This window comes from Amblyomma maculatum, chromosome 3 (assembly GCF_055883805.1).
Source record: "Amblyomma maculatum isolate TAMU_Amacu chromosome 3, ASM5588380v1, whole genome shotgun sequence".
Classification (NCBI taxonomy): Eukaryota; Metazoa; Arthropoda; class Arachnida; order Ixodida; family Ixodidae; genus Amblyomma; species Amblyomma maculatum.
Window position 1 is genome coordinate 12,356,556 of NC_139346.1, and position 15,674 is coordinate 12,372,229.

The 15,674-nt window shown below is 48.0% G+C and overlaps 1 protein-coding gene and 1 long non-coding RNA gene across 2 annotated transcripts in view; both read left to right on the forward strand.

The window, feature by feature from the left end:
* Positions 1-535: 535 nt before the first annotated feature.
* LOC146194240 (uncharacterized) lies at positions 536-2,106 on the forward strand. Its single transcript, XR_014705434.1, has 2 exons — positions 536-659; positions 1,734-2,106. It is a non-coding gene; the product is annotated as an uncharacterized LOC146194240 (long non-coding RNA).
* A 4,801-nt stretch (positions 2,107-6,907) lies between these two features.
* Positions 6,908-15,674, forward strand: part of LOC146194241 (uncharacterized) — a 390,061-nt gene continuing 381,294 nt past the window's right edge. Inside the window, exon 1 of the mRNA XM_084596032.1 lies at positions 6,908-7,111. Within this exon, the coding sequence (XP_084452158.1) occupies positions 6,908-7,111 (204 nt within the window). The remainder of the gene's footprint in view (positions 7,112-15,674) is intronic.

Below are 15,674 nucleotides of genomic sequence, written 5' to 3' on the forward strand. Positions count from 1 at the left end.
ACTCGAGTTCTTTTAGATGGCAAAGGTTGGCACGCGCTGAAAGGCAACAACCTTCAAAACATGCAGGCTCGTCAATGCAACGCGGCGGTAAAAAAAAAAAAAAAAAAAAACTTTTTATAATTCGCGCCAAAGTAAACGTATAGATGACGTCATTGGACGTCATGGCCCCCCAATTTTCATTGGTCGCTGGATCCCATGAGCCGCCATGTTTTGTACGTATGGGCGTCTATGGAGCCTTCGCTACCATAGTACATATACCTTGGCGCGCTCTCACCCTCTCTCTCTTCGATCTTCCCTCTGCTCTCTTGCAGCGCAGGTGCACGCCTCGCGGGTTGTGTGCTGCAGCTCCGCTCGCACACGGAGAATAAACAGTAGAACCATAGAGAAAGAGATTGGTAAAGAGCGGTCACTCGGCGAAAACTGGCCCCAGGAAATGACGCGCGACTTTTTGCGCTGCCGCCGATTGATGGATGGCGGCACCAACGTGCGCATGTGCGTACGCGCGCGCGACGGCACTCGGTGCAGCGGCAGCCCGCCAGAGCAGACGACAAGAAGTTGTCGAAGGGAGCGGTTGTGTGCTCGTGCCTCGCCGCGCTTGTGCGGCACAGACCTCTCGTGGGCTGCTGCGCGGAACGACAGCGGTTGGAAACGACGGCAAGGTGAGCAACGTTTTTTGCTTAACTACGCTGCATTTCAAGCAGTTTACGCTGACCATGCCGGCCGGTGCCAATAAGTTTCGCAGCTCGTGAACAGGCGCGCCGGCTGTTCAGGCGCAGTTCGTTACGCCGTAACTCTGGCCTTTCCGAACCATGGCGAGGTGTAATATGTTGTGTTCCCGGGAAACAGTTTCATTTCGAACAGTTTAGCCCGTCACGCTTGATAAAGTGGCATGTGAAGGCACCAAGGCACGCCGGTGCGCCAAAATGGCGTGTTCGCCGGCCGGTGCGGCCATGGTGACGCAGTTTGCCGAACGGCTAGTTTTGCTAAGTGTCGCGTTTAGCAGAGCAACGGTAAAGTGAGAAACGTTTCATTCTTGACTTTTTTGTCAAACTGTGCAGTATTTCAGGCAGTTTAGCTCAGTACGGCGGCGACTGCGCTTCACAAAGTCGCGCGTGAAGGGCAAGCTAACAGGCATGACAAGGCGTGCTGACCGCCGCGGTGACGTGACATGGCGATTTTGCGAACGGCTAGTTTTGCGTGGTGTCGCGTTTAACAGGGCAACCGCAAGGTGTGAAATGTTTCATTCTTGTCAAACTGCGGGGCATTTCGGGCAGTTTAGCTCAGCACGGTGGTCTGCGCTTCACAAAGTAGCGTATGAAGGGCAAACCAACATGGCGTGCCCGCCGGCCGCGGTTTTGCGAGCGGCTAGTTTTGCGTGGTGTCGCGTTGCATTTAACGGGACAACGTTAAAGTGAGAAATGTTTTATTATGCAGCAAGCTTCATTGCTTCAGCTGTTCAGTGCTTTTGAGGAATATTGTTAGTTTAGTGGCGGTTACTTCACTCACTGTAGAAATGCATTTTCAGATAGGTTAGGTTAGCCTGCATTTCCTGACATCTACGTTGCAAGAGTAGCTTTTGTATCAATTTTACGAATCGCAGCTTTTCTGTTCTGGACCATAACTGCTGCTCACCAAGTCTTCAGTACGCACCCACATGCACAGAGGTGTGCGCGGTGCAGCGGCCTTACATTTCATTGCAACCTTCTGCATCATGTTCATTTCTTTTCCAACAGCACCGAATGGACCCACGGACTGCAGCCGAAGCACGGCAGATGCGACGAGTGAATGGTGTGGCCTTCCCCCAAGCGTCAGTACTGCTCTCTGCCCTGAACAAGACAAGTTACCCTTGCCAAGGTAGCCGCTACTTGGATTGTGTAGTTTATGTATAATGCCTGTTTTGTTGCATATCATTTGCAATAATTCGGAAATCAACGTTATGCTATTTTTTGTCTCTACCTAAGTACTGTTTCTCGCCTTGTGTATTTTTATATTTCTGTATTTTGCACATCGCCTAATGTGTGCCACGTTTTGTCAATGCATCCGTCTACATATGTTGAGTCTCTTGTGTGTTTTATATGCAGCAAAATAAATGTTCATTTCACAAAGCACTTGGCGTCTTTTCTGCAATACTGTTTTGCAAAGGCTGTGGCGCAGCTGCGTTGAGGGCCAGTTTAGAGAGCTGGGAATTATTTTTCATGTTGTTATGCATGCTGAACATAAATAGAAACACTAGTAAACCGTGTAAAACCAAAATAATGCGCCGAAAGGGCAGGGAAGGGCGCAGTGCATGCTAGCATTTAAATCACGCGCCTTTCAGCAAGACCGGAAGTAGTTGCCGCCGGCCGCTTGGCGCACTACAGTCAAATGGGCCGCTGGGCCCTATGGGAGTGTCCGCTCTTTACCAGTCTCTTTATCTATGGTAGAACCACGGCATGCCTCGTCCTGTCTCGCACAACAGTCTGCAGCTCAGTGTGAGTACCACTGACCCTTTATTTTAAATATATGTTCGTAACGGAGTAGGTTTTTGGGAGCATTTGTTGCTTTATTTGCCTGCCATGTTGCTACACTTCCCTGCAGGAGTAAAGACTCGGGATTACTAGAACAGACCTTTGAGGGCCAATTTCCTTTGGGCTCCTTCGGTTGACGCTGCACGCACGGCTGTGCTAGACGACTAGTAAGATATCCATTTTTTATACAGTGCGGCGTATTAACTGAAAATTAATCATTTTGTCAGTCATTGGCACCTGATAATTAAGATTAATAGAATGTGCTTATTTGCTGTTTATGTATGCCAACAGTAAGAAAAGCTCTTGCCTCAACTCTACTGCACCGAAAAAAAAAATGCATTCTTCGTGAATTCCAATTTCAGCACACTGACTTGTACAAACTAATTTTTTAGCAGTGGCAAATTTTACTGCTCATGAACAGTTTTCCCAAGCTGTACTAATAAAAACAATTCTGCATAATATTGTCTCTTATTTTTGCTTTCGCTCGCAGATGTTTCTACGAATGGAAGATGGTAACATGCAAACTGCTCGAGCATACATCGGCAAGGGCTGTTGAAAGCGGCTAATCGAGAGTGAAAGGCGCATGCTAGATATGCTGGCTTGGCAGACACCTGAAGCTGCCTTTAATGCGGCAGCCTTCCTACAACCTGGGATCTACCGACACCTTATCAATGGGCATAACCAGAGGTGAAGTCCTGGACGTCTGAAAAAATTCTGCCTATTTTGTTTTCACTATGTACCACATGCGCACCTAATAAATATCCATGAAACGAACAATTCTGTTTTTTTTTGTGTGAATGCATATATACCTTCAGGATGCTGTATATTTATTCATCATCATCATCATCATCATCAGCCTGACTATGCCCACTGCAGGGCGAAGGCCTCTGCCATATTTCTCCAATTAGCCCTGTTCTGTGCTAGCTGCATCCACTTGACCCCTCGGAACTTCTTAACCTCATCCGCCCACCTAACTTTCTGCCTCCCCTGCTACGCTTTCCTTCCCTTAGAATCCAGTTTGTTACCCTAAGCGACCATCGGTTATCCTCTCTTCGCACGACATGTCCTGCCCATGCCCATTTCTTCTTAATTTCCACTACAATGTCAGTAACATGACATATTTCTCTGACCCACTCTGCACGCTTTATATCTCTTAATGTTACCCCTACCATGTTTCATTCCATAGCCCTCTGGGTTGTCCTAAACTTAAGTAGAACCTTCTTGGTTAGCCTGCACGTTTCAGCCCCATAGGTGAGTACAGGTAAGATGCAACTGTTGTATACTTTCCTCTTGAGCGATACCGGTAAGCTGCTAATTTTAATCTGCGAGTGCTTACCAAATGCGCTCCATCTCAATCTTGTTCTTGTTATTTCCCTTTCATGGTCCGGATCTGCGGTTACTACCTGTCCTAATTAGACATATTAGCCTACTACTTCCAGTGCCTCGCTACCTAACATAAACTGCTGTTCCTTCCCGAGGCTGTTGAATATCACCTTGGTCTTCTGCATATTATATTTTTAAGCCTACCTTACTACTTTTCCTGTCTAGGTCATCAATCATTATTTGCAGTTCATCCCCCGAGTTGCTTAGCAAGGCAATGTCATCAGCAAATCGCAGATTACTGAGGTATTCTCCATGTACCCTTATCCCTAACTGCTCCCATTTCAAGTCTCTGAATACTTCCTCTGAGCAAGCTGTGAATAGTACTGGGAAGATTGTGTCTCCTTGCCTAACACCTTTCTTTATGGGAATTTTGTTTCTTGTTTTATGCAGAAGTGTGGTTGCTGTACAGCCACTATATATATCTTCCAGCATTTCACGTACGGCTCGTCTACCCCCTGATTTCGCAATGCCTGCATCACCGCCGATGTTACAACTGAGTCAAATGCTTTTTCGTAATCAATGAATGCTATGTATAAGCGCTGGTTTTATTCCGAGTATTTTAATATCACCTGTTTGATGGTATGGATATGATCGATAGTAGAGTACCGTTTCCGAAAGCCTGCTTGATACTTTGCTTGATTGCAGTCTAAGGTTGTCCTGATTCTATTAGCGATTTCCTTAGTAGATACCTTACACGTAACAGACAGTAAGCTGATTGGTCTGTAATCTTTAATGTCCTTAGAATCCACGTTCTTATGAATGAGGATAATGTTTGCATTCTTCCGTGGTTCCAGTACCGTCGATGACACCAGGCACTGCGTATACAGAGTGGCCAGTTTTTTAGCACGATATCCCACCCCCCTTCTTTTAACAAATCTGTAGTTATCTGATCCTCTCCAGCTGATTTCCCCCTTTTCATAGTTTCTAATGCTTTCTTGACCTCGTCCTTCATCACTGGTGGAACGTCTGACTGTTTTTCCCTACCGCCAATCTCATTACGGTCCTCACTACTTTGGCTGCTGTAGAGATCTGTATAGAACTCCTCGGCTACTTTGACTATCTTATCCATATTCATGATGACGTTGCCCGCCTTGTCCCTTATCGCATACATCTGGTGTTTGCCTATGCCCAATTTCTTCTTGACCGCTTTAAGGCTTCCCCCGTTCAGTACAGTATGCTCTATTTTCTCCATTGTATACTTCCTTATGTCGGCCACCTTGCGCTTATTGATTGGCTTTGATATCTCTGCCAATTTTATCTGGTCTGTTAGATTAGAAGCTTTCATACTCTGGCGCGTCTTAATCAAATCTTTCGTCTCCTTAGACAGCTTACCTGTACCCTCTCTAACTAGCCTACCGCCTACTTCTAAAGCGCACTCAGTAATGATATCTCTGAAATTATTGTTCATTGCTTCTAGGGTAATGTCGCCATCCTCAGTCAGAGCTGAATATCTGTTCTGTAGCTTGATCCTGAACTCCTCTGCCCTCCCGCTCACCGCGACTTCGTTGATGGGTTTCTTTCTTACTAATCTGTTGCGTTCCTTCTTCAGATTTAGGCTAATTTGGGACCTCACCATCCTGTGGTCACTGCATCGCACTTTTCCGATTACCTCTACATCTTGTATAATGGCGGGGGTTGAACACCGTATGAACTTAATTTCATTTTTGGTCTCCCCGTTTGGTCTTTTCAATGTCCATTTCCGGTTCTTCCGCTTGCTGAAGAAGGTATTCATGATTCTTAAGTTACTGCGCTCTGCAAACTCAACTAGTAACTCCCCCCTGCTATTCCTAGAACCAATGCCATAGTCACCTGCTACCTGGTCTCCTGCCTGCTTTTTTTCCTACCTTGGCATTGAAGTCGCCCATTAGTGCAGTATACTGCGTCTTTACATTTCGCATTTCCGATTCTACATCTTCGTAGAAGCTTTCAACTGCCTGGTCATCATAACTACATGTGGGTGCATAGGCCTGTACAACCTTCAGTTTATACCGCTTATTAACCCTAATTACGATGCCTGCCACCCTCTCATTTATACTATAGAATTCATCTATATTTCCCGCTATATACTTATTGACAAGGAAACCTACTCCTAGTTCTCGCCTCTCCGGTAAACCTCGATAACCCTGTACATGCCCATCTTTCAGTACAGTATATGCCTCATTCGGCCTCCTAACCTGACTAAGCCCTATGACATCCCATTTCATACCTTCTAGTTGCTCTAACAGCCTTGCTAAACTAGCTTCACTAGCTAGGGTGCTAGCATTAAACGTTAAGGGTCAGTTTCCAATGGCGGCCTGTCCAGCGGAGCCAGGCTGTCTTAGCACCCCCGCTGCGTCACAGGTCTGACCGCCGCCGTGGTCAGTTGTTCTGCAGCCGCTGGTGACTAGGAGCCGGAGTTTCATGGAGCTTATCATGAGATGTTATCATTAGCTGCATGTAAAATACCTGCACAAAAACAAACTCAATTCCGTGTTTGGCGCATGATGGCCTTAGCTGCCTCTGCGCCGTAACACCCATCAAATCAAAAAATAGTCACAAACAACAACATTAAACAATAATGGGATTGCCTGGATGCCAATGATGCAAAGCCAGGTGACAGGCTTGGGTGGGCGATGTTGGGCAGCCGATGAGCCTAGCTGGATAGCAGTACCAGTGAGTAAGCTTGGTTGTAAGTATTGAATAGCCAATGAGAGTGGCTGGATGTACATTAGATAGGAACCAGTGGGTATGCTTGGGTGGAAGATATTTGGTAGCCGTTGAGTGAGGCTGCATGCCAATAAATAACCTCGTCTGCCATTGGTGGCCTATGTAGGAAAGCCAGTCTAGTAGATCGGATTAAATCGTGCCACGGGTAGTGCCCCAAGGAAACACCATTATTGGCCCCAATATTGGGGCCGGTTTCCCCTAATGTTGGGCTGATGGCGGTCCAGTGACGGCGTGCTACTTGGGGATGTTCAAATTGTTAAGAATATAACGTGGAGAAAGAGGTGTTAATTTGCATATGTGTTTTGCAGGGCATGATCCGGTACACGAATCGCATCCTGAGGGTAGCCATTGTGGTGGCTTACGGCGGCAACCTGGTAATGCTGTGTGGGATTGCATACTGCCTCGTCGACCCGACGTCAACCTGGTCGCTGCGCATCTTCTGCTTTTGCTACGGCTTCCTTATTTCCCTCGATATGGTCGACGTTGGATTCCTCGTAGAGTCTCTCAAGCTCCAGGTTTGTCAAAATTAATATCACTATGTCTTAACAGAGGAACCTGCAGAAACGTGGCGGCGGATCAGCCCTGTAATGCAAGCAAAAGCTTTTTTATGCCTGGTTATGACAAGTCGCTTACCCAAATTAGACTCATATAGATAATTTACTTCACAGAGAATAAGCTCGATAAATCATATACAGATACGGTTTGTGGTAGTTTAACCCCTCCTTGGCTGTTTGCGAACATTAAGGATACGCTGCCAAGCTCTGGTTCCAGCGCGCAACTACTCCTTTATGGCTGTTTATGGGTCTCAAGAATACCACTGACATTCAAGTTACTGACATTCTACATGGGCGTGGGCCGGACATGTAGTGCGAATAGAGGATAACTGGTGGTCGCTTAGGGCAACAAACTGAATTCCAATGGAAGGAAAGCAGTGCAGGGGTGGAAGAAAGTTAGGTGGGCGGATGAGATTAAGAAGTTCGCAGGGGTTAAGTGGATGCAGCTAGCACAAGGCCGGGTTAATTAGAGAAATATGGGAGAGGCCTCCGCCCTGCAGTTGATATAGCCAGGCTGATAAGGATGGACACCACAGTTGGATCTAGATTACATGAAGGTTTCGAAGGAACTATGAAGGGGGAGGACACAAGAGGCTGGCCATATGGCGATGGACGGAAAGGGACGGGAAGACATTGTTTCAGTCAATATATATTTGTGGGGACATGTACATACCAGTACAAATAAAGTTTGCCACCTGCGTGAAGCAGCAGCAGCAGCTGTGCGAAGTAGATTGAAAAATTGCCGACGATAACTTTACTTCCTAATGCAAAATTTGAGCTCAGCTTATCAGCTGTTTCACCTTTTCGATAGATTGAGGCAAATATTTCGAGCAATGCACGTATGTACAATTACAGACAACTTTTAAAAGTTATTCACAAGTATTCCTTCAAGAAACACTCTACTAACAGTTCTTGGTAGTCATGAAAGAAGCTTTGTGGTTGGAGAAATGAAGAGAACGATTAAGTTATCACGAGGTTGAGGGAGGCAGCCGGTGGGTCCATAGGAACGTTGCGCGACGAACCGATAGCAGCGACTGACTGATGCCGCTGACGCCGCTAGCGAGTGAAGAGAACATGACTCTGCGTTTCGGCTGGGGATGCATGTACCGTGATCTGCTTATAGCGAGCCGGCGTTTCGGAAAATGGAGAGCACCCTCGCCGCCACGCAGGAAGGGGGGGGGGGGGGAGGGGGAGCGCGCGCTGCTCAAGAAGGTTATATAGAATTTCTGGAGGTGAGGCGGTGCGTGAAAAGTGAAGCCGGCGTCCGTCATCTTGCAAGGGGCAAGAAGGAGGTATCGCCAAGGGGCGCTACCATACATAATTAACGTCCCATTTGCGCTCTACGCTACTTTGCACTTGTCTGGATATCTTCACGCTATTTTGGATCGCATGGGATAAAACTTCAGCTAAGAAGTTCTGAAAAAATATGTGTATATTAATGAGCAGCATTATTGGATCCTACGGCCTAGCGCATTTATACAGTGTATAAATGTGCTGTGTTGATTATCTCGAGTATGAGAGCCTCAAGTGTTATGTCGTTGAATAGGTTTTGTTAAGTATAATAGCACTAGACTTATTGTAAGCCTTAACTGCTATCAATAATAAAATAAAACAAATAAAAATAAATAAATTAGTTCTTTGTATTAAATTCAACTTTCCGCGAAAGCATCAAGTCATATATCGTTAAATAGCTTGTATGGAGGACGAGATATTGCACTATAAAATTTGCTGGTATTAGCTAATAAGCTTTAATTAGGTGATTTTCTTAACAATTGAAGTTTAGGCTGCAAAATCAAGTCATATATCATTTAAAAGGTCTCTACGAGTAGAACTCAAAATCAAACGGGCGATGTAAAACCGAATTAACGCGGGTTAAAATAAACGCGTATAGAAGCGAAACTTTCTCAATGTTTACAGCACGTAAGGAGTGCTAAGGTCTCCCAATATATATACATTTTTGACCGCTTGAAAGAAACTGGCACGTGCGTCCCCTCGGTTAGCTATTGGCAGAAACATCTGAAAGAAGACACGATCATTTCTTTCCTGCACTTCATAATTTCTGTAGCATCATCATAACACTTTTACAGCTCGAAACATTTTTATTAAAAGGCTCTCATTTTTTCTCACAGTGCTACCCAAAAGAGTTTGGAAGATGTCGCAGTAGTTCTAGAAGTCGCAGTGTTAATATAGTTTTTAAATGGTATTAATATCATTAAAGTAACAGACTTAGTTGATTCGGCGTTGGTAAAGCAGGCAACGAATGCAGCTCATTTGGACAGAAAATTTTCATACTGTCAGCGAAGCATACGTGCCGCAATGCAGATTTAAGTGCATATTCTCATCCCGAAACCGTCAACTATGTGCTCTAATTTTGAAACTCAGTTTACGGATGTGCTATGTGCGGTGCAGCGCAAGAGTGTTATTTGGACCAAGAAGCAGCGAAAAAATCTGGAGAACATTATAATAGCTCGGCCCCGATTACATCCACTTTTATCACAATGTAAGGCGTATGAAACAAGAAATTGGCAGTCTATACAATGGATTTTGATTATAACATGATTTCATTAGGATTTTCTTAAATTCACATGCGCGCAAGTGCTCGCGAAACGCGTGCGATGCGCTTGCGCTGGCCGGCGCCGCGTGCTTTTTGCCCCTTGCAACATGGCCGCCGCTGGCTCGGCCGGCTTCACCCGCTCGCACTGGCGTCCATGGGGGACCGCCACTCCAGAAGTTCTATATAGGCTCCTTGGCGCTGCCCTAGCTGCGGAGCTGTTTACAGGGACAACGCCGACGCCAACGCCGCCGAAGACGACGCGAAATGCAGGAACGGGCGCCAAAGAGCTGCGCTCTAAAACGAAGTAACAGTAGCGGAAGAATCGATCACCGCCGGCTCTTCGCGCATCACCTGGGGGCAAATTGCGGCGCTGATGACCTCCCCAGAGGGAATCCCAGAGTGGTGTGTAGATTTGTAATAAGGCAATAATTACCCATTGCTATAATCTAATTGTTAGAGCTACTGAGGGTGTGCTTGCACAGTCTTCTCCCAGGTATAGAATGTTGGCGGCTTCTATGAATTAATGTGCAATATGAGGCGCATTTCTCGCGATGACAGTGTATTCATGAAGATGGGGCTCACAGGAACGGGAGGGGCACTTTAGGCAGTGCCACATTCCCTGGTTTGTCTTTACAGTGCTGTAAACGTTATTGCAGTACTCCTAAGACGTTCATTTAGGCAACGGCCTGTAAGCCTTGCCACAGCTCAAATCAATTTGTAGACACACCAACTTCGCGAGGAACGAAAGGAGCCTGGTGCTTAACCGGACTGGTTGGCTCTCGCAAAGCAGGGGCATTCACTCTGTGACAAAGCTTGAGCCTGTGAGGATGCAGGTAAGGCATCACCTTGTGTTGATGGTTAGGAGCAGTGCTTCCTTTGCTCCTTTTCAGTTCCCGGAATTTCGACCTCTCCGCTTTGCAACTCCCGTACACGTTTTACATTGAGCCGAAAAGAGCCGTACTGGAAACACCTGGGTTTCTTCAACGTGCACTGATGTGAGTAGGAATGTAGTTTAACAGCTGCTTCCCCGGCGCTTTGATCAGTCTCGTATAGATGAGGTGCGTTCCAGACCGAGGGCGTCAATTCGTCGGCGCAGGCTGTGGAGCCATGCTTAACACATCTTACGCTCAGATTACGTTTAACTGTAATAAACATCCGTAATTTTAAGGCAATATACTTTAATGGCTCGCGGATCGTGTCCGTCCGTGACGCTTTCGTTGCGTGGGAGGCGGTATCCGGCACCGAGAGCTAAGAGGACATTACGTTTTCATTTCATTTCATTGCTCTCAGAGCCTGTCAGGCGTTACAGTGAGGAGTGGGAAAAATACATAACAGTAGATAAAATAACACATAACGAAAGCAAGTGGTTGCCGCACGTATGTAAAACCAGCATCGTTGATTTTCTTATGATCCATAATTGTGGCGGCGGAGAACGGCAGGTGGTTTCATTTCGAGGCAGCTTTGAGGACGAAGGAGTTTATTAACTAGTCAATCTTAACTAGTCAACCCGGCACTGTGGAACGTGAACCTTTAGGTGCTGATCTCTGCGGGACGATAAGTACATTGGAGGCGTGAGAAGGGATTGCTTTAGTCTATTTTTAGTGTAATATATTTTATGAAAGGTGCGCAGGCGACAATTTCGACTTCGTAAGGAAGGATCTGGAAGATAAAGTTTCTTTTCATTTGTGGAGCACTAGCAAGACGCGAGTAATTGGAGGTAATAAATATTAAAGAGCGATTTTGTATCGATTCAAGTAAAGCAATAGGGGAGTTAGTGTATGGTGTTGTGCCGGTGGGGTTATCATACAGTAGCCCACTGTCAACAGGGTTGTGCCAAGGAGTTCGTTGCGTAGCGCTCGTCACCCGTTTCGTGAGCGAGGGCTGTCAGCTCCCTGGCCGGTAGCGATGAATCCGAGTCGGCGCTAATGAGATGAAGAAAAAGCTTTATACACTTTTTACAGGCATGTACACAACGAGATCGGCTCTGGGGCCGAAAGCTAACATAGCCATACGCGACTGTTCTCGCGCCGCATCCGCTCTCTCAGGGGCGAACCACTCCCGATGGACGCTAGTGACGAACTCACACTCGGAGTCTCGAACGGAAGCACTTGAGTCTCCGCAACCCAGAAACCGTTGACGCTCAAATGGTCCAATCCGATGGCAGCACTTTCGCAGGGCCAATGGGAGAGCTTGCTACGCTCTTGCTTCAAATATGCCGCGGGGCGAGAAGGGGTCCACCGCCAGGGCCACGGCGCCGTGCTCAGCTCATGTTGAAACACGTCGCTTCTCTCCCCTTGGCTTCAGTAAGATCTGTTGTCGGCCTAGTTGGTGCAGTACTTCAGACATCTTATAGTAGCGCGAACAAAAACACACAAGACAGGGTACAGGACGAGCGCTATTTTTTTTTTTTTTTAGCGCTCGTCCTGTACCCTGTCTTATGTGTTTTTGTTCGCGCTACTATAAGGTGTCTGAAGTTCTCCCCTTGGCATGGCTCGCCCCCAGTGCACTGGAGCTTTGCAGAGAAGTATAAAAATTTTGTGAAGGCGGCGTTCGGTGAAGAAGTTTGGCGTCCGGCTGAATTTCTGGGCGGCTTTGGCCGGGCACAACAGCACCCTCGCTATCAGACAATGCGCCGGGAAGACGAGCTGCTCCCATGTGGCTCGGATGCCGGGCGCGCTCGTTGGCCAGGCTCCTCCAAGCTCACATCCTCACGTGCCTCGGGTTCCACTCGCCAGGTCAGGCTCTCTGCCGACAGCCTTGTCGCCGGGGCACGCCGATCAACTTCGCTCGCGTCGCTCCAATGCCCTTGCCACTCACCACTGGTAACGGTAGACTTTTCTGCGGCTTGCAAAAACGACAGACATCAGGCAACACCCAACATAAGCAAGTACCCTCGGTCACCCGTCAAACACCAGACAGAGGCAAAATTTCAAATTCAGTTAGCTAAAGTTTTTTCCCCTTTTTGCTACCACTACAACAAGAGACAAGTGTATAGGATGCAGTACACAAGGTTCAAACAACAATTTTGCACATTAATGATACAATAAATAGCAGGGAAAAGTAATGATCAATAATAGAAAAGAGTCTCCTTGAAATCACTTGGGCCGTAAACCACAACTGAGGAAGCAAGGAGGTCACTCAATTTTGCCCCGATCTGCCTACAAAGTTACCGTTAGCGATGAAATGCTCGTCGAAGGTAGCTACGTCTCAAATGCATGGCTCAAAGCATCCGAGTTGGCACTGTGCTGCTCTCTTCCGCAAGCGGCAGAATGCGTAGCAGTATTCGGGCGGTTTGGCTCTCCTCCCTCCGTTACAGCTTCGGCTGCCCATTTCTCTACGAGACCTTTCTTTCCACTTAGTGCGTGAAAGAACAGACGAGCACAAGTTACTCGCCTGTTCATTACGCTTTGAGCACAGTAAATTTCTTTTCGATGTTTCTTGAAGTTTTTTTTTCTTCTTCTCGTTGGTTATGGTCCCGTCTCCTTGCTTCGCTGAAAGAATTTCAGTGGGCCGAATTAAATTAACAAACTGATTTAATTAAACTAATAGGTCGGATGAATGAACAAACACAGCACAGTTGAGAGAAAGAACAAATAAAGCACAGAGTTGGGTCGCCCTCCGGCTTAGGACAGTCCGTCGTCCCAAGCGAGCGTACGGGAGAACGTCCGTCTTCTCCTTCGCTCGGGCCGCAACTCCCTGGGCCACCCATCGCACCTCGTCGTTTTCGCGCGCTTTCCGTTTCCGTGAAAACGTCCCTGGTGCCCCCGCCCCCGCAGATTCGTGGAAAATCGTAGCCGAGGTCCAGTTCGCCGAAGCGTCCCAACCCCGGCCTTTCCACCACTGGCATTCCACTCTCGAGGACGCGCACAAGATTTACGACCGCGCTTTACACATACAAAATAAAAAAAAAACACCAAACGGACTCTCGACGGGGTCCGCCGACGGCGTTCAGAGCCTCGCGCGCTAACCACCAGGCCAAACACAGAACGGCAGAGTGCCTTTCAATGCGCGAGACCCCTCGCCCCTCAAGAAAGACAAAACAGATAACGCGCACAAGCAGGGACACTTCACACTGTAACCCCAAAACAAGAAAAAGGTCCCCCCTCCCTGGGTACGGCGCCGCTCCGCCCGCGCGCCTCGCGGGCCGGCTGCCCGAAACGGCAGGGAACACAAACACACACAACAAGAAAACTCGAGAAAACATGCACTGTTGACGACCTTACACGCCCCTCCTAAGATCGTTGCAACAACCTCACTGGTTGTTGCACACGATAAATAACAGAAAGGTCGTCACAACTTCATTACAACGCACAAAAGGAAAAGAAAACGCCACTACGAACAATTAGATACTGAGACACCATAGGGCCCCCGCCGCATGCGAGGTATCTAGCACGGAACCATGCAAGCGCGTCCCACACGAACACTTTTTCCAGAGTGGTCCTTTTGCCTGCCCTCGGAAACCACAGTGGGCGGCAACAGCTCTGGTGGCCTGCTGCGCCATGATTGAGGTGCCGATGATTTGCATGCACATGTTTGATTTTGCCGCAGCCTACCCCCAGTTCCTGCCGCGCTCTCAGTTTTTCGCCACATTTTCCTACTGCGTCTCCAATAACTTCCTCCGCTCTCCGGTCCCTCTCGGCGTTTTCCAACGAGCGAGGTTCTACCTCCCTCACCGTTACCTGCCTCCAAGGTGACGGCCGCCTGTCCTCTCATATCGGGCACCTCGCAACCGCTGTTGCGTGCTTGTTGTTCAAGCGTGTGCCAAGCATCTGCAGAAAGCAGGCAGTCTGCTTCCTTGGAAGCCAGTTCCCGTGTTACGGCGCAGAGCAGTGACGCGCTTCCCCCGACATAATGACCCTGGCCGGCCTCTAAGCTCAGTGGAACTCGAGCTAGCTTTGCTGGCGCTCTATTACCAAAAGCGCCAACAAGTGTGACGTCGCCTACCTTCCCCGTCTCATTGTTAGGTAGCGCGCCCTCTTTTACGACAGTTATTTCGGTGCCACTGTCAACTAGCGCTCGCAGAACCGCGTCACCACATCTCAGGTTGACGTAGTTCCGTGAGGCTTTCTTCCTTAATAATGATACTGTGCAAGTCTGAACATCAACGGTATCTCCCAGTCCGGCCTCAACCATGGCTCCGCCGCCGCCGCTGCCAGCATCTCCACAAGAACGGCGAGTTGGTGCATGTGGTGTCCCCTTCTTGTCTGTGTCCGTTTCCGTGTTGCGCCGCCGTTCAATAGCATCTCCACAACTCTCCTGCCCTACAATGTTTGCTCCATTCCCCCGCATGTTGCCGGCTTCCCTGTTGGTGGGGTTTTCAGGGCAAGACATTGCAAAATGTGGGCCATTACAAATGAAGCACGCAGGAGATTTGCAAGGCCCTGGGTGCGCCGGCGGAGTCAGGGCGGATTTTTGCAATGTTGGTTGTTGTTTGCCAGAAGGGCTTCGGCCTGCAATTATTTGCTTCCTTCCTGACCCCTTTCCTTCGAAATCCTCAAAAGCCTCCACCAATTTTGCAATCTCGTGTGGCTTCACCCAGCTGTCCCTTTCCTCTCGTTTGACATACTTGTGAGCCTCAGTGCTCCTGCTTCATCTGGTCAGCCACGTGCAGAGCAATCAGGTCCTCTAGCGTTTTGATCCCCCGCGCCGCCATGTAAAAAGCATAGTAGCTCTCAATTCGCGACGCGAAGTGCTGCCAGGTCTCGTCACGAGCCGGAAGCGCATTGCGGAACTGCCTGAGGTAGTCACCTGGCGACAGACGCAACTCGGACAGAATCGTCTTTTTTACCAGATCGTAACTGTCAAGCTCCTCGGTTGAAAGTTTAGAAAAGAGGTGTGGGATTCTCGCGGTCACCAGGGGCAAAACTAAATGGCTTCTAACCTCTTCAGGCACCTTATGGGAACGAAAAATGCCCTCGATTCCCTCGAGCCACACTGGCACCTCTGGATCTGAGGGAATTGCGGTCAGTA